Genomic DNA, 20,565 nt, shown 5'->3' with positions numbered 1-20,565 from the left:
TTCTTTAATTCGAAAAAAGAGCCGCTGACGCACACTGATTGCTTGCCAAAGCTTATGGTGAATGTGTACCATCGGTTTCAACGTGCGAGTGATGGTTTTTTCAATTCAGAAGTGATTTTGACACAGAAGACAATTATCGCCCATGCCAAACAAAAATTATTAAAGACCAAGAATTGGAGACATTGATCCATAAAGATTTTTATAAAACTCAACAAGAGCTTGCAAAATTATTGGGATCTACTCAAGCAGCAATCAAAACATTTGCGAGCAGAAGCATTCATCCAAAAGCAAGGAAATTGTGCATCATGCGAATTGAAGCCGAGAGAATTTGAAAGACAATTTTGGATGTCCGAAATTATTTTTGCACCGAATCATTACTTGCGATGAAAAATGGATCCATTACGATAACTCGAAGCGTTAGAGATCGTATATGAATCCCGGAAAACCAGACGAAACGACACCAAGGTCAAATATCCATGGCGCTAATTTATAATTCTCTGCATTTTTAAGATGCCTAAAAGTATGCTTTAGTTTGAAATAATTTAATCGTTTATATTGTAATAGTAAATAGTAGGGTATTCAATTAATCGAGTTTCTGATTTAATCGGTTAATCGAGGAAATAATTATTCGAGGTTTAGATTTATTAGGTTAATAATCGGTTAATTTAAAATTATTCGATTAACCGAATAATTTCTATTTTCATTTTAAATTGAAAATACAATAACGAATTTTGTGTACAAAAACATAAAAAAACAGCAAATAAGGTATTTGAGATCCTTTTTGTAAACATTTCGCCTATTTGCTGCAACAACGTCATAACTCAAAATCCGTGTTTTATGAACTGAGTAATACAAAATGCGTTGTTCTATAATCTTTCATATAGTTTCATCAGTTTTCAATAAAGTCAATTATGTTTTGTGTGAGAGTGTTTATACCCTGCACCACCATAGTGGGGAGGGTATTATGCGTTTGAGCAGATGTTTGTAACGCCCAAAAATATTAGTCTAACACCCACCTTAAAGTATACCGATAGACTTAGAATTACTTTCTGAGTCGATTAAACGATGTCCGTCCGTCCGTCCGTCTGGTCGGCTGGCTGGCTGGCTGTCCATGTAAACCTTGTGCGCAGAGTACAGGTCGCAATTTTGAAGATATTTTGATCAAATTTGGCACAAGGACCAAGCCTATTGAAACTGGCTGAAATCGGACCATTATTTCACCTAGCCCCCATACAAATGTCCTTCCGAAATTGGACTTTATCGGTCATAAATGTTTAATTTATAAATGTTTCTCCACAAATTGCGCTCCAAATAAGTTTTATATATACAAAATTCATGTCACCAAATTTTGTTACGATCGGTCCATAATTAGTCATAGCTCCCATATAGACCAGCTTCCGAAAATCACTTTAACTTGCATAAATCGCCTAAAAATTTTGGTATACTCACAAAATTCAACATAGTAACCTTTCATATAGACACAAATCACACGATCTAATTTAATGGTGAGCGGTCCATAATTGGTCATAGCCCCCATATAAAGCCCACTTCCCAAAATCACTCAAAAATACAAATTATTGAAATTTTAAAAGAAACATGTTTTTACTCTTTTACTTAGTGTAGGGTATTATGGTCAAGCCCGACTATACTTTCTTACTTGTTTTTTTGTTGTAAACATCAAAATTAAAATTCATGTTTTCTCGTATATTTGATAAGTAAAAGTTTGGGTTAAATACAGATTAGAAAGATATTAACATCTACTATTTATATTTCTGAAATCGCCTAATTTGTTGAAAATTTATTTAAGAAATAGTAAAATGTCGAAAGGACTTTTTTTGAATTATGACGTTGTTGCAGCAAATGAGCGATGTGTGAGTTCTGAAATAATCTTTTATAAAAAGAATATAATTTAAGCGATGTTTTTCTTTAGATTTAATAAAACTTTTCTTGGAAAAAAACTCTCGCTGATTGTATATGTTTGAGAAATCAAAAGCATGATCCTTTTTGGATTGTTTTAGATTTTTATTAATTTAATAGTTTCAAATACATGTAAATACATACTCACTAATCACGTTTATTGGATGTGAAAAAAATATCTAATTTTAATTTGAAATCTGTATTGAAACGGAAAAATGAATTTCAAAAAATTTTTTTATAGTGCAAAAAAAATCGAATTTCGGTTAATCGGTTAATCGACACAAATTAATCGGTTTATTTGTTATTTGAAAATCGGAAATTTCAAATTATTCGAACACTTAACCGTCCCAAATTAATCGGTTAACCGATAAACGGTTAATCGATTGAATACCCTAGTAAATAGTAACTTATATTGACCTACCTAAACGGTGTTAAGAATCATTCCTACAAAATTAATATGTTCTAGAAAGTTGTTTATTGAGATCTTAGGTACATTTTTGTAGTTGATTGTTTCCTTGACCTATGGACCTGAACAGGGGAAAAAAGGTAAAAAAATCGAATTTTTCAAAGTTTTTTGCGATTTTGATCTTAAAGATTTTTTTTCATTTTTTATGTTCAAAATGTTTGTTCTTTATGACAAGGGCTAAAGGGCCTCAGAGAGTAAATAAAAATTCCGAACTGTTATCACTTTTTTGCAAAAATGACACCGAGGCCCCAAATATTTGGGGACCCATAAAAAAGTCCATGACTTTGGTCTTTTCTTTTTGGTCTTTTATCACGTAGTGGTGTCTGTCTATGGTTATTTTTTTTATGTTGCACTGTGTTATATTCGAATTTTAAGGCCTAATATTTAGGCTCCTATTACTGCCAAGATCATTTATTATTATTATTTAATACTTAATATTTTATTTTTATTGACTATATTAAGTTCGCCCAATTGTTCAAATTACTATTCGCTAAGCTACCAGTATTAAGTTGAATTTGTTACTAATTTACTTGCCTAATTAAATTAATATTTAAACGTTTAGCTGTTCTCAAATTATTATACATATATTTATTGTATTTACTACATATTTACATTTGGCCAACTCTGTTGTTGCAAAATAAACAAAATTTACTTTAGTTAGTGCAGCTCATTATGCTGTAAGTAATACATACAGCAGCAGCAGCAGTAGTAACAACAAACTACTAAACTTGCGTCTACTAAGTACTTAAAGTTTTGACTGCTACTAGTGCGTTAATTAGCTGTTGCAAACAACAACATTTTTTACTTCAGCGCAAAAAAAAAAATTAAAACTACAAAATTCTGTGTGTGTGTGCAAGTGTATTTTAGCGAATCAAAACTTTAAGGACGCTCTAATGAGCGTTTACTTTATATATTTTTACGAAATACTAGTTAAATAGAAATATTTTATATGAAACAAAAATGTATTGTAAAAAAATTAAAAAAAAATAAAAAATTCCTGCCAAAGAGTAAAGTTAGTTAGTTAGTTAGTTATTTATAGTTAGTTTGCAACGACTTATACGCATTTTCAACAAGCAATTGAGTGAGTTGCTTGAAACAAAAAATACAAGTTTCTAACCTTATTAACACTAAAAGTAAATGAAATGATTTTATGTAAAAATTATTAAGACTTCCGTAGTGGCATTATTTGTAATATAATTGTTGCAGATGGTAGAAAATTTAAATGGGTAATTAGTAGGTTTGTTGCCCTACTTTCGGTTGTCGTAGTGTTAATTATTAATTGAAAATTTAAGTTGGGTTTTTAAATAACTAGATGACATTTTGAATGTTTCATTTAAGGCGGAATTAAGCATGTTTTAAATTTGATAATTAGTTTTTTGTTGTTACTATTTTCATGTAATTAATTGTTGAAGGCCAAAGACTAAAACTTTTGTACTTCGTTTGATGTTGTTATTTATTTGCAATATGCTAGGTATAAAAATGTGCTGCTACTATTTATATACACAGTGCCATCTTCTAGTAGTTCCATGAATTACACTGTGTATGGAAATATAAACATATACGGACACCACTACGTGATAAAATACCATAAAAAAGATCCGTGTCTCCCAGTTTTGCCCAAAATCATATACTTTTTTTATAGGCCCCCAAAGATTTGGGGCCTTGATGTCATTTTTGCCAAAAAGTGATAATTTTCTCAGGCTCATATCTCGCAAACAGTTCGGAATTTTGATTTACTCTCTGAGGAAAAGTTGTAACCCTTGTCATAAAGAATAAAAGCATATAAAATCATATAAAATCATATAAAATCAAAAAAACTTCATCTTCAAGACCAAAATCGGAAAAAACTTAAAAAAAATCTAAATAAATTTAGAAATAATTTTTTTTAAAGCTGCCTAAAAGTATGCTTTAGTTTATAATAATTTAATAGTTTATGGCCCAAAACACTTAATTTTTTATATTGACCTACCTAAACGGTGTTAGGAATCATTCCTAGGAAGTTCGTATGTTCTAGAAAATTGTTTATTGTGATCTTAGGTACATTTTTGTAGTTGATTGTTTCCTTGAATTTTGAACGGTTTGCTACCTATGGACCTGCAAAAAAGGTAAAAAATCTATTTTTTAAGTTTTTTGCGATTTTGATCTTGAAGATGAAGTTTTTTTGATTTTATATGTTCACAGCTTTTATTCTTTATGACAAGAGCTACCACTTTGCCTCAGAGAGTAAATCAAAATTCCGAAGGGTTTGCATGATTTGAGCCTGAGAAAATGATCACTTTGGGGGCCCATAAAAAAGTGCATGACTTTGGGCAAAACTGGGAGACACTGGTCTATTTTTTTTTTTTGGTATTTTATCACGTAGTGGTGTCCGTATATGGTTATTTGTTTTCGTTTTGCACTGCGCTATCTTATTAATGGACAAAACTAGAATGTTCTATTTCTATAGCTTTTAGCAGCTTCAATGTTAATCAACATTGTTGATAAGTAGTTTCTACTGATGGGAATGTTTATAAACATGATGAATGTTGCAAGCAGTCGTTACAGACCATTAAATTTAAATTGATAGTGCAATTTCGTAACAATTTATTGGAAATGTTCTGTGTTATTCTCAATCCTAGGCAATAATTTGGACAAAACTGTGATTAAATAAAATATTATTTTATATATCAAAAATAGTTTAAAGCCTAAATTTTATTCCAAATAAGCATTACAACCGTTTTATTATAGATTTTTAATAATTAGAATTTTCTGGTAATTTTGCTATGCATTACTTTAAAAATATTCCATGTTTCTAGCATGAAAATACCAAGTTTTTATCTTTTCAATTTAAAGACAATTGAAATACTCCAAAACTGAACTCATTTCCGTTTAATTTCACTTCCTCTCATTGAACAAAACCAACCAACAAGTTACAAAATCAGCACTCAGTACGCCTAAATTTATGCTTCTCAACAATTGTAACTTTTTGCTTTGTTTCTCCCCCTCTTTTTCCCATTGAGGGTTTTCATAGTTATTTTAAAATTCTTAATAACTAATGAATATCGAAAGACAAAAGAGCAAAAACTGAAAATGATGTCGAAAAACTATTTACACACAACTCAACAAATGAACAGTTCATTGATTGACCCATTTACGCCTTATTTTCTTTCCGGTTTTTTTTTTGTGGTTTTGTTACGAATTTTCTAGCTTGGCATAAAACATCTTTTGGTTTTTATTTTAAATATATAAAAATTTCTAAATATTTGAGAATGTAAATGAAATGTTAAATAGTTTTTATTCCTTTTATTTCAAAAAAAAAAAAAACACTGAAAATGAAATTGTTAAAAGATATAAAAAAAAAATTAAGTAGAAAATAGGTTCGAGTGTATAAAATTCATATCTACTCTGGGCTAGAGAGTACAGAGATACTCTTACATTACAATCATACTTATAAATTGTGGAGTGTTGGAGAAGATACAAATATAATGGAATACTTAAATACTTCTTGTTATATAAAATACTTGTAGATATAAAATGTAAAAGACCTTTAAAGTTATTCAATAGTCTTAAAACTATAAATTCTTGGCCAATTTGTTAGCATTTACATTGTTCTTGTGTATTATAATTGCTTTGTATATGTGTACAGGATTATAAATGTAGAAACCCAGCAGGCCAAGGAACCACTAACTTATTTGCAAGGTTTTTGATATGACAGGCGGCTAATTATGCCCCATTGTGCCAATAAATCGATGATTGCGGCCACCGTATAATACGTAGCGCCATGCTGTTGAAACCACATGACCCTCGGATTAATATCATCCATATTTCCAAACAAAAAGTCGAACTCTGGCTTCTTTTTTGAAGATGATAGGTCCGGTACCAAACAACGAATTTAGCTGGATATAATAGAGTCTTTAGAGTCTGATGTGGATTGGTCTTACTCCATATGTAGACACAAAATGTCTACATATGGAGTAAGATATTAACAAATTCGTTAAGCCAACAATTTGTCTCATCGCTGAACACAATTTTGCGATAAAACATCGTGTTAGTTCTCCACTCCTCTAGAGCCCGGCGAAAGAACGACACATGTGATGGTATCGTGGCTTTAATTCCTGCACCATCTGGAGATTATACAGGTGTAGGCCAACAACATTGCGCAGAATTTTCCACGTACTGGACGGACGAGCCCCAATTTCTGCGACCGACAAAGAATTGATAAATTTGGTACTTCTTGCACACTTTTGTTTACAGAGGCGATATTCTGAAGAGAACGACGTGTTGGTTAAAGATTATATGGTATGAAATCTATCCACAATTCGATGGATGGCTTGATCAGATGGATGATTATGTGCGCCATCACAATCACAAAGTGAGCGCAATATGACAGTTAACCCATTCATAAATTCTATCGGGCTTAAAAAATCCCTTTACTTTTGGATTAAAATAATTAAATCTATCATAGTAAGTTTGACAACAATTTGTTTAAGATCTCTCCATGTATCGTTAGTAGCTAGTGCAAATTTTTTACCTTTAAAACTGCAGGTTTTACATTTCAAGTATTAGTGAATGTATGAGTATTGCTTTGGGTGTTCCGTTTCTTGCACGTTTTATAAAATGCTCTTGTTAACCATAAACACTTTAGTGTTCATTCGTTTTTGTTCTTGTACGAATAACAGTACGAGCATAATATTTAAATACGTTTTTAAGGATTTATGTAGTTTTGCTTCTTCTTTTGAATGTTGTCTATGTACTTAGTCGAGTGCAATCGAAATGCCTAGAAATTTATTGGATTTTTTTTAGTTTGATTTAACCATTAAACGTAGTTACTGCTAGGGAACATTTGGCTTTTAAAGCTTAATTCCTCATGTTGTTACAGATTTTTATTATAGAGATCGAACATTTATAAAATATCTGTATTACAAGTTTACGAACAATGGCTGCCAATCGGGTGCACAAAAGGGTACACACATGTGCAGTTTCCGTGGATCCATGTATTAGATTAGGAAATGCTACCTTTGACAGCCTATTCTCTGGATTTGGACCCGAGTCCAAGAAAAAATTGGACAACTGCATAGATCTCAAGAGAGACAATATTGAAAAATAAAATAATTTTTTATACAAAAACCTGTGATCAACGTGACAGCAATAAAACATGCTACTTTATCCAGGCATGTCATGTTCATTAGTGTGTCCCAAAAAAGCGTTTTTTTCCTATTTTCATGGGTGCTCAAACATTATTTGAAAGTTTATAGGGTAGAGTATTTTTGAGATTTTTTTCAGATTTTTCGGAATTGGTTTAGAGGTCGCTCAAGTGGACCGATCGTCACAAAATTTGGTGGGCGCGAGTTTAGCTTATATAAAACTTATTTACGCTCAATTTGGTTTAGATATCTTTATAACTAAGATATTTATGAGAGCTTATCTATTTTTAGATGGGGCAATCGTATGGGGGCTAGTAGAAATAATGGACCGATTCCAACCAAATTCAATATGCTTCTTCCATGTGGCAATAGAAAAGCTTGTACCAAATTTTATCTTTGAAGTTGCGACTTGTAGTTTGATTAAAAATCATTTTGTGTAAATAAAAACTTTCGTTTGCTTTATATAACTCAGGAACGGTAAAAGCAAATTCAAAAATTTTTGTTTCTAAATTATTAAGAATTAATTGATCTTTCAAACTGCATTGTTAGTTTTTTTCATTTTCATACAAATTTTAAAAGTTATAAAGCCTTATTTACAAAATTTCTGGAAAAATTTCGAAAAATTGTAATGTAGGGCACCTTATTGAGCCAATTCATTGCAAAAACTAAAAATATTTGCACACAAAAATAAAGCATGGACATTTTTCTTTTAAACTGTGTCCTCAAAAGTAGTGAAAATCGTGGGTCTTGACAAAGTTATGAAGAAAACTCCAGAAAAGGCCGACAAACCCGATTTTTGGCAAAAACTCGACTTGAGCGACCTCTAAACCTCTTCCGAAGAATCTGAAAAAATTCTCCAAAATACTCTACCCTATAAGCTTTCAAATTATGCTTGAGCCCCAACAAATTTTTTTTTGGGACACCCTAATGTTCATGCGCTTAATGTTCAAGATCGGTGGAAATAATTTACATTTAAAAATTATTTTTAACTAGCTTCTAATTTAAATAAAAATGATCGAAAATTTAAATTTTAATACGTCTATTTTGCAGATTATAATTACACTAAAACATATCACTTGAATTTATTTTAAGGCTTGAATTTAATTATGTTTTAACAGTTAAAATCAAGCCTTGACTTATTGTGTAGTCAAGACTTAATTTTAACTGTATTAAGACTGTAATTTTTAACTTGAATGTAAGTTTTCGTTTCACTGGAGAATGTTATTAAATTATAATGTAAAAAAATTGTATTTAAACCCTTGAATAATATTGTATGTATAATAGAGTGACAATCAGTTGTATGGAAAAAAATTTTTGTTAAAAATTTGAAGAGTGCCGGGTGGAATATTGTGACACTAGGCCTAAAAGTTAAATTCTGAAAATTTGAGCCAAATCGGACAACGATTTCTGGACGCGCATCGAGGTCAAAGTTCAGATATATGTAAAATTTTACTATTTATATGGAATAAATAGGTGAAACTCGTTAACTTTCTGCATTGTTTTCTAGAAATATGTAGATTTATTTATATTAATGAATATTACATTAAAAAAAAAATTTGGAAATTAACCCTGTATCTCCTTTGGGTCAAAATGACCCAAAAACTGTATTATCGCTAAAATAAGAGAAAAATGCAAATTTTTTCAGTTTTTGAAAAAATTTTGCTACTAAATAAATACTTTTGCAATTGAATGCAAAAGAATCGAAATATGTACGTAATTCTCGTTGTAATGAGATATAAATGACAAAATTTGGTTAAAAAATTTTAAAGTTATTACAAATTCGCCAGACCATTAACGTGTTTCATACCACTTGAACAAACAATTTAGGAAAAAAAATTAACACATTTCGAGAAAAATTAAAATAAAGCTAAATTTTATTTAAAATATATTCGTATTTACTTGTGTACGAGTTTTTGTCTTCGTAGGATACCGTTAACCTATTCCCAGGTATGGCCAAAAAAAATTATTTTTTTTAACGGCTGTTTCAAATCTGCATTTTCAAATTATTAAAAATTTTGTTAAACAAATTTCAGAATTTTTTGATCATTACATTGGGATTTATTGAGATCAAAATAGGAAATAAAAATATGAAAAAATTATGTCAATACCTCTTACAGTTTTCCCGTACCTGCGATTTAAATTTTGCGATTTTCAAGAAAAACAAATTTTTTGTCCATATTTTGGCGAATGAGCCCAATTTCCTTACTGTTATAAATTTTAAGTAAAACTTATTCATAATATTATAATCCTGGTAATTTTACTTATGGTCTGCAAGTTTTACTAAAATCGGAAAACGATAACCTTAAAATCGTGAAGGTCAAAGGTCAAATTTTTCAATATCTGGAATTTCTAATGAAAATATAGCGAAATGTTATATATTTTTGGGCCGATTTTAATAAAACTTGATGAAAATATACATTAGGGTCCAACATTTACAACAACAGTGCAAGAATGGATTTAATCCTTTAAGAGCACTTGGGGTCAAAATGGCTGTGTTTTTCTTGATTTTAAAAGTTGGGGGTAATTTGGACCCCAAGTGCTGCTAAGGGTTAATTTCCATTTTTGTACTGTTATTTTAAATTCTGGACTTTATGTTATACTTTCCTCGAGTTTCATTAAAATCGGCCCAAAAATGTATAACATTTCGCTATCTTTTCATTAGAAATTCCACATATTGAAAAATTTGACCTTTGACCTTCACGATTTTAAGGTTATCGTTTTCCGATTTTAGTAAAACTTCCAGACCATAAGTAAAATTACCAGGACTATAATATTGTGAATAAGTTTTATTTAAAATTTATAACAGAAAGGAAATTGGGCTCATTCGCCAAAATATGGACAAAAAATTTGTTTTTCTTGAAAATCGCAAAATTTAAATCGCAGGTACGGAAAAACTGTAAGAGGTATTGACATAATTTTTTCATATTTTTATTCCCTATTTTGATCTCAATAAATCCCAATGTGATGATCAAAAAATTCTGAAATTTGTTTAACAAAATTTTTAATAATTTGAAAATGGAGATTTGAAACAGCCGTTAAAAAAAATATTTTTTTTTGGCCATACCTGGGAATAGGTTAACGGTATCCTACGATGACAAAAACTCATACACAAGTAAATACGAATATATTTTAAATAAAAATTAGCTTTATTTTAATTTTTCTCGAAATATGTTAATTTTTTTTCCTAAATTTTTTGTTCAAGTGGCCTGAAACACGTTAATGGTCTGGCGAATTTGTAATAACTTTAAAATTTTTTAACCAAATTTTGTCATTTATATCTCATTACAACGATAATTACGTACATATTTCGATTCTTTTGCATTCAATTGCAAAAGTATTTATTTAGTAGCAAAATTTTTTCAAAAACTGAAAAATTTGCATTTTTCTCTTATTTTAGCGATAATACAGTTTTTGGGTCATTTTGACCCAAAAGAGATACAGGGTTAATTTCCAAAATTTTTTTTTTAATGTAATATTCATTAATATAAATAAATCTACATATTTCTAGAACACAATGCAGAAAGTTAGCGAGTTTCACCTATTTATTCTATATAAATAGTATAATTTTGCATATATCTGAACTTTGACCTCGATGCGCGTCCAGAAATCGTTGCCCGATTTGGCTCAAATTTTCAGCACTTAACATTTAGGCCTAGTGTCACAATATTCCACCCGGCACTCTTTGAAATCTAAAAAAAAAAAATCGGCTGTCACTCTAATGTATAACTTGTATGCAAATTGTATTAAACTTGAATTCAAGCTCAAATACGTTTTTAAATATTTTGCTGATGGAATTGTTAGCCCAGACGACCGGGTCGCGACCCTTAATAGAGCCAAAAATCTAAAAAATAAATTTTTTGGTATTTTTTAAAAGTTTTTTGAGGATTCATTCTCAATAACAACTCAAAATTTTTTTTAATCAAAAGTTTTTATATAACTGTAAAATTTCATTAAAAGAGATTCATTACAAATTAAAATTTTTCTCCCAAAAAAATCAGTTAAATTGTTTTTCTTATTTTTGCAAAAAATCTTGTGTGAATATTTTATTTTTTAAAAATGTTATGTATTTCTGAAAACAAAATCTATCAAATCGGATCGAGAAAATCATTTTTAATTTTTTATATACACGAGGAACCCCACTTTGGGGTCTTAAACTTAAACTCAGCTACACCTGGTCTTTATTTTATTAGAATCGGACACCCGTATAGAAGTTACAGATTTATGTTCAGAGGATGACATGAGATACCAAATCAAAGTCGATCATCTCTGGCTTACAAAAAACCCGGTATATTTCTCTAAGTTATCTCTTACACTTTAACAGATATTTTTATTTTAAAAACCAAATTACAGCATTCTAAAACACCCATATAAAGTGTAATTCCAAACCTATAACTAAGCATTTTTACTGGAATTTAAGTTGAAAGCAAGTGCAATTTAAAAAAATTAAAATTTTTCAAATATATTTCAAGTTTAAAACATAATTATATTTGCATTCAAGTCAAATTCCAAAAAAAAAATTTCAAGTGCTTGAATTTTTGGGACTTTGGTGCTTATTGTGAACTTTCTTTTTAAATTTCCAAAGTTATTATTATGTCTTTAAAGGGCATGTAGAAACAAAATTGTTATTTTTTCCAGCTAATGGTACTTTTGCAATATTTTGGATTAATACAACATAAATGTTTGTTGGTATCATTCTAAGAGAACTAATATTCAAGATTAGAGGGGCTCAATGTTACTTCTACCTTCCAAAGGTACCAAAAAATAGTAAATCTAATGGTAATTTTACGTTCCTCTGATGGTACTTTTTCTACTGCAAAATATTTAGCTTCATACACATTTTAAGGTTAAAATAATATTTTAAACTAAAGTTTACCTAAAAATCTTTAAGTTGTTTTGTTTTCTGTAAAATACTTATTCAGTTATTGTAAGTAAAAATAGTTCCAAGTTTAATGTTACCTTTTGACTTCAATTGAAATTAAAAAGAAATCTAAAGAAAATTAAATTGTTTAACCAACTGGCAGTTTTAGAGAGATACGAGATGGAAAGAACAACACCTTAAACCACCATCACTATGTATAGTAGTTGGTACTTACCCTTGTTTAATATGACTTGCAACTTGTTCAATGACTGTTGGCGAAACTAATAACGATAAAATTGTTCGATTGTTGGTTTTGCCTTTAATCTGTAATAATGAAAAAAAAGAGCAAAATTACAAACAGAAATCCTAGAGGATGAACCCTGAAAATATAATGAAAATAATAAAAATAAGTTAGAAAATATGGTCGGTCAAGCTTGACCATATAATACCCTACACTGAGTAAATGAGTAAATTCATTTTCGTGCATGATTTTTGGAAGAGGACATTATATGAGAGCTATGACCAATAGGGTGACCGGATTTCATGTGGGGGAAAAATGTCGGAATCTTGTTCGTCTGGACCCCACAAAACAATTTCCATTTCCAGATATTGAGATAGCCGAAATTTGAACTCGATTAAGCCTCGTTAACCCGTGCCGCTCGTCGCTCAAAGTATAGAAAGTTTAATAAATCAGTTGGGGTATTCAAACGGTCTCCTATTAGGTCATATTGTCATAATGTCTTAAAATATTTTTTTAGTTTAAACAAATTCTTGATGTGCTGCAAACAAAAAAAGTAATATTTTATGACAAACCAATAAACATAGTTCAAAAAGTATTATTAGTTTATAACATTTTTGTTTGAAACCCAACAAAAATTTGTTTAAACTAAAAAAATATTTTAGGACATTATGACAATACGACCTAATAGGAACCGTTTGAATACCCCAAGTATTACTTGTATTTTTTTATTATATTTCTACTTTAAACTCAAAATTATACAAAAATTTAATAAAAAAAATAAAAAAAATATACAAAGTATGCTCCTACTGGCACCAGGTCACGTTTTTGGGGCTAAAGGCTGATGTAACTCGGTTTGACTTAAAATACCAACAATTATGTATATAACATAAATTTTGAAGAACAATATTAGCTTTCTTTTGATATATTAAAGGTATTTCTATTCATTACCATTCTGGAGTTATGGATTTGTATGTCAGCTTTTTGGCAAAAAATTTGGATTTTTTCTTTGAGCGACGAAAAAAATAAACATTTACGGACCAAAAAATTCACAGTTTTTGTTCTTTATGACAAGGGCTACAACTTTGACTCAGAGAGTAAATCAAAATTCCGAACTGTTTGTAAGATATGAGCCTGAGAAAATTATCAGTTTTTTTGCAAAAATGACACCGAGGCCCCAAATCTTTTGGGGTCCATAAAAAAGTGCGTGACTTTGGGCAAAACTGGGAGACACGGGTCTTTTTTCAATAAGTTTCAATAAGCTTAGTCCTTGGGCCGAAAAAAACGTAATAGTATCCCCATTATGGTGGCGTAGGGTATACAAAACAATAGATAAGCACTTGTGGTTATAAGTAATAAAGACTAGACAGCCAATGAATAATTTTTAGATGAACAACCAACCACCTGACCATTTTAAATACATTTACCTAGATATCTACATAGTAAGGAATAACTACTATAAATAAATACATTTTTGTTTTGTAAGTATTTTACTCCTTAATACTTTGTTAAATAAACCTAAAGAATTTATTATATTAGTTAAAATTTGTTTACTTAGCAGGTTTCTGTTTGGTCTGTTCTATTCTTTTTCGAATGTATTTAAGAATTTTTGTTAACGATTATCATAACAATAATAATAATAATACATAATGAGTTCTGTTGGTATTTGCAAAATACTCTTAAGCAATATTATTATTAAATTCAATATATTTTGTAATAATAATAATACAAAACGTTAAAAAAATTTTATTAAGCTAATATTTGCTCATATTGCAAAGAAATAATAATGTTAATCTTAAAAAATGAATATTTATGCTGTTTTGTTATAGGCAAGGATTATAATAAAATGTGTATCGATGAAGATAGACTAGTAATATAAGGTGAGGCAGTTGTGTAAGATCTTAGAAGAATTTGAAGTATTTTGAGGGGAATCATTCAGCAATGAGGCATATTTGAAAAAAGCTTTATAAAAAATCACTATTACATTTAGTTTTATTAAGAAAAGTAATCGCTTCTGTCGGTTTTTATATAAAAATTATCACTGTTGTTAGTTTATCATAGACAATTTATCGTTAGCTTAGTGTGCAAACGTGTTAACTCCACTTTTTATGAAAATTTAAATTTTATGTAAAGTAAAGAATAAGTAAAACTTCACAGTTTGCGTAAACAAAGTTTACAATAATTTCATTATTTCTCGTTGTTATATTGTAGTATGCAAAAGTGTTAAATACATTTTTGTGGTATGCAAATATAATAGCGGTATTCACTGTTAAGTGCGAATGGTATTGCATCATTGCAAATGCAAAATGTAAAGGTAAAGGTTTTTGTGTGTATTTTGTTATTGGATTACGGTAAAATTTTGCATTTGCAATGATGCTAGACCATTCGCACTTAACAGTGAATTCCGCTAATAAGTTTATTTTAGTGGGGTATGACTTGAAAATGGATTTTTTTTCAAGTTTTTAGTTTTTATTTTTATTCAAAGTATTGGCCATTGTTAGCTATGAACTTTTCCCATCTTTGTGACAAGATATGGATTCCACGACAAAAGAACTGCTCATGTTTTGAGGTCAAGAAAGAAACAAGTCAATTTCGGATACTCTGTTCTGAAGTGAAGAGTATCGATGCATCGCCCCAAACAAATAATAGTCCGACGGGCAGGATCTTTTAAATAAACCGGATACTTTTGATTGCAAATAAAAGCCGTTTAGTAGTTTAAAGATTGTAACAACTCTTTATTTATTTAAAATGTACAACAACCACAGAATTAAATAGTACCTCAATGTTTTTTTCTACACGTTTATAAATTCGCAGAAGTAATGTACATGAATTCACTTTAAAATACAGCACACTTTAAGGCACACAGTTGATGTTTATTCAAATAGCGTATCTGATAAACTCACTAACGACTGCAACCTCTGCCACTATTTATAACACTGCCATCTGCACTCTAGATTGCTCTTTAACTGTCTAGAGCATTCTAATACATACGCCATCTGTGGTGTACTTTCTACAATGTTCTTTAACTTAATATTTGAATTCGAATGTACGGTCGCAGCAGACAGCGTTGCCATACTTACGATCAATGGTCAACTGAAAGCTTTTATTTAATAATACCCACAGATATGTTACAGTTTGCTATTACAGCACTGCTATTTGAAAGCTTTATGGTACTTCTAAATCAGCCGTAAACATCGTTATATTTGAATTCAAGTACAATTTCGTAACAATATGCATATAATGATCGCTTCAAAAGAATTAGTTGTGTTCGGTACAGGTGCCCTGTGATGGCCTGGTCAGATTTCACCAGCTTATAATAGACCCTGGTTGCTGGTTGCCCGGGCTTCACATACGATCTCTTACCCTTCGGATTATCGTAATTGATCCATTTTTCATCGCAAGTAATGATTCGGTACACAAATTATTTTCTTTTATAAAGCATAATTTCGGACATGCATAACGTCTTTCGAGTTCTGTCGGCTGCAAATCATATGGATGTATCCTGCTGGTCTCAAACGTTTTGAAATTGCTGCTTGGGTTGCTTCAAATGAAAGTTTTTGCTGAATTTTAAAACAATCTTCATGTTATAATGCTTTCAATTCCAATTCTTGTTGGACTGGCATGAGCGATCTTTGTCGCCCGTGTCCAAATCACCACTTCTGAACTCACACTTCATTTATCGCACTTTGAAACCGATAGATAGAAAACATTCGCCATATGCTTCCGTGCAAAACTAACATTGTCCAATGCCTTTTGAGAGCAACTGAAAAATAGTACATGTGTGTTTGGTAATTTTTGAAAATTCAAAGGTTTAAGGACTAAACATTTTAGTTTAGTACCTCTTAACTTAGTTTCATTACCCCCCTCGGTGCCTCGGTGTCATTTTTGCAAAAAATTATAATTTTCTCAGGCTCATATCGGAATAGTTCGGAATTTTGATTTACTCTCTGAGGCAAAGCTGTAGCCCTTGTCATAAAGAACAAAAATTGTGAACATATAAAATCAAAAAAACTTCACCTTGATGATCAAAATCGCCAAAAAAAATTAAAAAATCTATTTTTTTTAACATTTTTCACCCTGTTCAGGTTCATATGTAGCAAACCGTTCAAAATTCAATTAAACAATCAACTACAAAAATGTACCTATGATCTCAATAAACAACTTTCTAGAACAAATGAACTTCCTAGGAATGATTCTTAAGACCGTTTAGGTAGTTCAACATAAGTTAGTAAGAAAAAACTAAAGGAATTATGTGATTTTTTGTGCGATAAACTATTAAATTTTTATAAACTAAAGCATACTTTTAGGCATCAAAAAATTTCTTTCGAATTTTTTAAAGTTTTTTGGGATTTTGATCTTGAATATGAAGTATTTTTGAGAAAATTATCACTTTTTTTTGTTGCAAAAATTACACTGAGGTCCCAAATCGTTGAGGGCCCATAAAAAAAGTGCATTACTTTGGGCAAAACTGGGAGACACGAGTCTTTTTTTTGCCTTTTGTCACGTAGTGGTGTTCGTATATGGTTATTTTTTCGTGTTGCACTGTGTATTCAATAATCTAAATTTATTGATTAGTGATACACATATGACTCAAACGAACTACACGAAGCGATTTGCTCAAGCTAAATTATGTAAAAAAGTACCAACTGTTTTCCCGGGTCTTTTTTATGGTCTTTTATCACGTAGTGGTGTCCGTATATGGTTATATTTTTACGTGACTCAAAAAATTACACACAGTGATATTCAAGCCTGTTTAAGATTGGGGATCGTAAAGGGAAATCGTTACCTTTTTCTTCTAATGGTACTGTTTTAATATTTTGTACAAATCAACTACTAGCATAAAATTATAAGTTTTCTTCTAATAGTACCAAAAAAAGACCCTTAATGGTACCTTTTTGTTCTTCCAATAGTAATTTTTAAATATTTAAATCTCAATTAAGGAATCTAGAAATATTATATTAAATACATTATATATGGTCCAGAGCGAGTAAGATTCTACTGGGAGAATTTTATTGTACTTTGTGTACCCGCCATCAGAAAGATGGAATGTATATTGATTTTGTCATTCCGTTTGAAACACATCGAAATATTCATCACATACCCACAAAAGTATATACAGTCCGTAGTCTGTCTGTCCACATCATTGGGTGGACTACATTATCTATTCCGACTTAGTATAATTGGATTTATAATATATAACGAAAAGCTAAACCCCAAACTTACCTCCGTCAATGTATTCCGGACATCTTTCATGCGTATGTTTAAATCTTTGCCAACCACTTCGGGCCACAATTTGCGATTGAGTGAATTCTGCAACAATGGCTGCAAAATTTCATCAAACAATACGGCCAATGTATCGATTTTACTGTGTATGGGAAAATCTCCACAGACAACTTCACGGCGAAAGTTGTCTCTGGTTAAGGCTGATGTTGCTGCTGCTGCATGTAGTTGACGTTTTAAAAAATACACACATTTACCACGCGGAACACCATCCAGTGTGGAAAAACTGCTCGAGGGTGGTGGTAGAGGAGCCAATAAAGCAGCAGTGGCAGCTGTCATGGCTGCAGAGGCGGCCATGGTGGCAACAGCAGGAGCCATTACCGATGATGTGGATGCTAATGAAACTTCCATATTCTTTTTATAATTTCCCGTCAGCTCTTCGCTGGCTGTTGCTGCATTAACGGACACCGATGAGGGTGCTGTTGTTGTGGAAGGAATTACAGCTATTGCTGTTAGGGCTGATGTTGTTATAGTTTTTGGCATTAGTATGGCGTAATTATGATGATACAAATCGTTTATTGAATTTTTTGGTATTAAATGTCCAGCCGGATTGAGTGTCATAACGAGTAGACGTCTTTGTGTGTTGTTCAGCCAATCCAGCAAAATGAGCTGGAAAATTAAATAGAACAAACAAGTGGGAATAGGCAAAAGGAAACAAGAAAAAATACGGGATTATTTTATATCCTTCAATATCATATACAGCATCATTAGAATCATTAACAATGTTTTTGTTGACCAAAATGTTTCGCATTCTAAGTTGAAGTTATTTCATTTGCTGGTGTTTGTCATTAGTAACGTTTTTATCACAAATTGCAGCAGATTAATTGAACCAACAGGATTCAAAAACATGAACCTTTCATTTCAATTTATTGTACAGTCCCCTGTAATGCGGTAAAAGGTTAATGTTTCTGTTTTTTTCCCCCATTTAATCTTTAATTTATATGAACTGAGTGTGTTATGAAAGTTATAACAAACTGTCATTAACCATAAATTTTGAAGAAACAAAGTTTTAACTGTATCCTCTTTTTGGTTGGGACTAATAGGATATTTTATGGAGTTTGTTTAATAGATTTGGTGACATTTTTTTGTTTGTTATTGTAAAATATTTATATGAAAAAAATATTAAAAGCTCTAAACTTATGGCTGTAACAAAATTAATAAAATAGTAGTATTAATACCTATTAATGTTTAAGACGTTTGAATATGAAGTTTTCATTTGTCATCCCTGTTTTTAAATACTCGTATATTATTAATATGGTTTCTATTTATTTTATTATGCCCAAAACTACTATTAAAACAGTCAATAAATGTTTAAGAGTTTGCAAATATGTAAATACCGGAAATATTTCCCCGGAATATGTTTTTTTAATATATAAATGCCAGCAGAATAACAGTTTCCATACAGAATTCTTCAAAAATAAGTTTCATGTAAGAACTAGGGTTCCTAATTTCCCGGACTTTTCCCTTGAATTCCCGGGAATTTTTTAACACTAAATTAAACCAAAAACCAGAAAATTTTTTCGATTAAATTGACTTATTAATTGTACCAGGGTTTTAAAAGAAGTATAAAATAACTATATGTATTTGGTTGTACAATGTTGGTCCAGCCTTTATAAGGATTTCTAATTTAATAGTGGCATTTTATCGGTATTGGCACAGCCTGAGTTTTAATAAGTATAAAATGAATAAATTCTGTGTTTAGTTAAGAATTTAAGAAATTCGACTATGTTAAATCTATAAAACATGCGTAGTTAGATACATTTTTCATATCTGATTGTAAGTAAACAAATTTGAACCTCTATTATTGTTATTTTCTCTAAATATGAATAATATTCATTGAGTATCCCTAAAAGTTGTAATGTTAGGCATCTTAAACACCGTCCGACAAATAGAGAAAAAATTCGTTAGACACGAACCGGATGATATACGTCTGAAACTATAAATTTAATGGAGAAAAACTGGGTTTTCAGTTTTTCATTTCGTGATCCTGTGTCTTTTTTAAGGACTTCAAAGTTTCAAAGAAGTACATTTTTCAAAAAATATTTAAAAATACTCCTGCTATTCCAACAATGACAAATTGTACGTCAAAAGAACAAGAAGAGTTGTAAAACATTTTGTATTATCTTTATTTTATCCTGTAAGGATCAAAAGATGTCAAAAATGTCCCTTAAAATGTTTAGCCTTTAAGATTGCCAATAAATCCCTTTTAAAAAAATAGTGCGTTAAAGACCCAAATATTCTATACTAAACGTCAAAATTTCATCCTTTATATACAGTGGTGGCCAGGAATTTAAGACAAAATTTGTTTGCTAAATTCCACGTGATTGTCAATTACTTTTTCAAATATTTCCACAAATATGTATGCATAAGGACTGTTTTAACACACAAGTGTGTTTTATTCAACTGTGTCAATTCATACATATTCACCACGAACACATAAAATTTTTCTACAACTTGACCAACAAATTTTTTTTTAAATAAACATATTTTCTCACATTTATATCATTATATTTTTATTATTATAAAATATTCGGACCAAATTTCGTATTTTTAGTTCCATTAGTTTCGCTCATATCATGTTATTAACAGCGGATGTTCGCTGAGGTGGGTCAACGTATTTCCACATATCTTTGTCCATATATGTTTTACCGATTTTTATAAACATTTTTCAGAAACTAGAAAT

At 30.4% G+C, this 20,565-nt stretch overlaps 1 protein-coding gene across 1 annotated transcript in view; it reads right to left on the bottom strand.

The window, feature by feature from the left end:
• Positions 1-20,565, bottom strand: part of LOC135953842 (dynein beta chain, ciliary) — a 148,583-nt gene that overhangs the window by 116,627 nt on the left and 11,391 nt on the right. Inside the window, exons 2-4 of the mRNA XM_065503858.1 lie at positions 18,375-18,491; positions 17,826-18,236; positions 12,600-12,688 (exon numbers count right to left, since the gene is read on the bottom strand). Coding sequence (XP_065359930.1) covers positions 12,600-12,688; positions 17,826-18,236; positions 18,375-18,491 — 617 coding nt within the window. The remainder of the gene's footprint in view (positions 1-12,599; positions 12,689-17,825; positions 18,237-18,374; positions 18,492-20,565) is intronic.

The sequence above is a fragment of the Calliphora vicina genome, chromosome 1, assembly GCF_958450345.1.
Source record: "Calliphora vicina chromosome 1, idCalVici1.1, whole genome shotgun sequence".
NCBI classification, from domain to species: domain Eukaryota; kingdom Metazoa; phylum Arthropoda; class Insecta; order Diptera; family Calliphoridae; genus Calliphora; species Calliphora vicina.
Note: the sequence above shows the minus strand (reverse complement) of the source record. Positions and strands in the feature narration are given on the sequence as shown.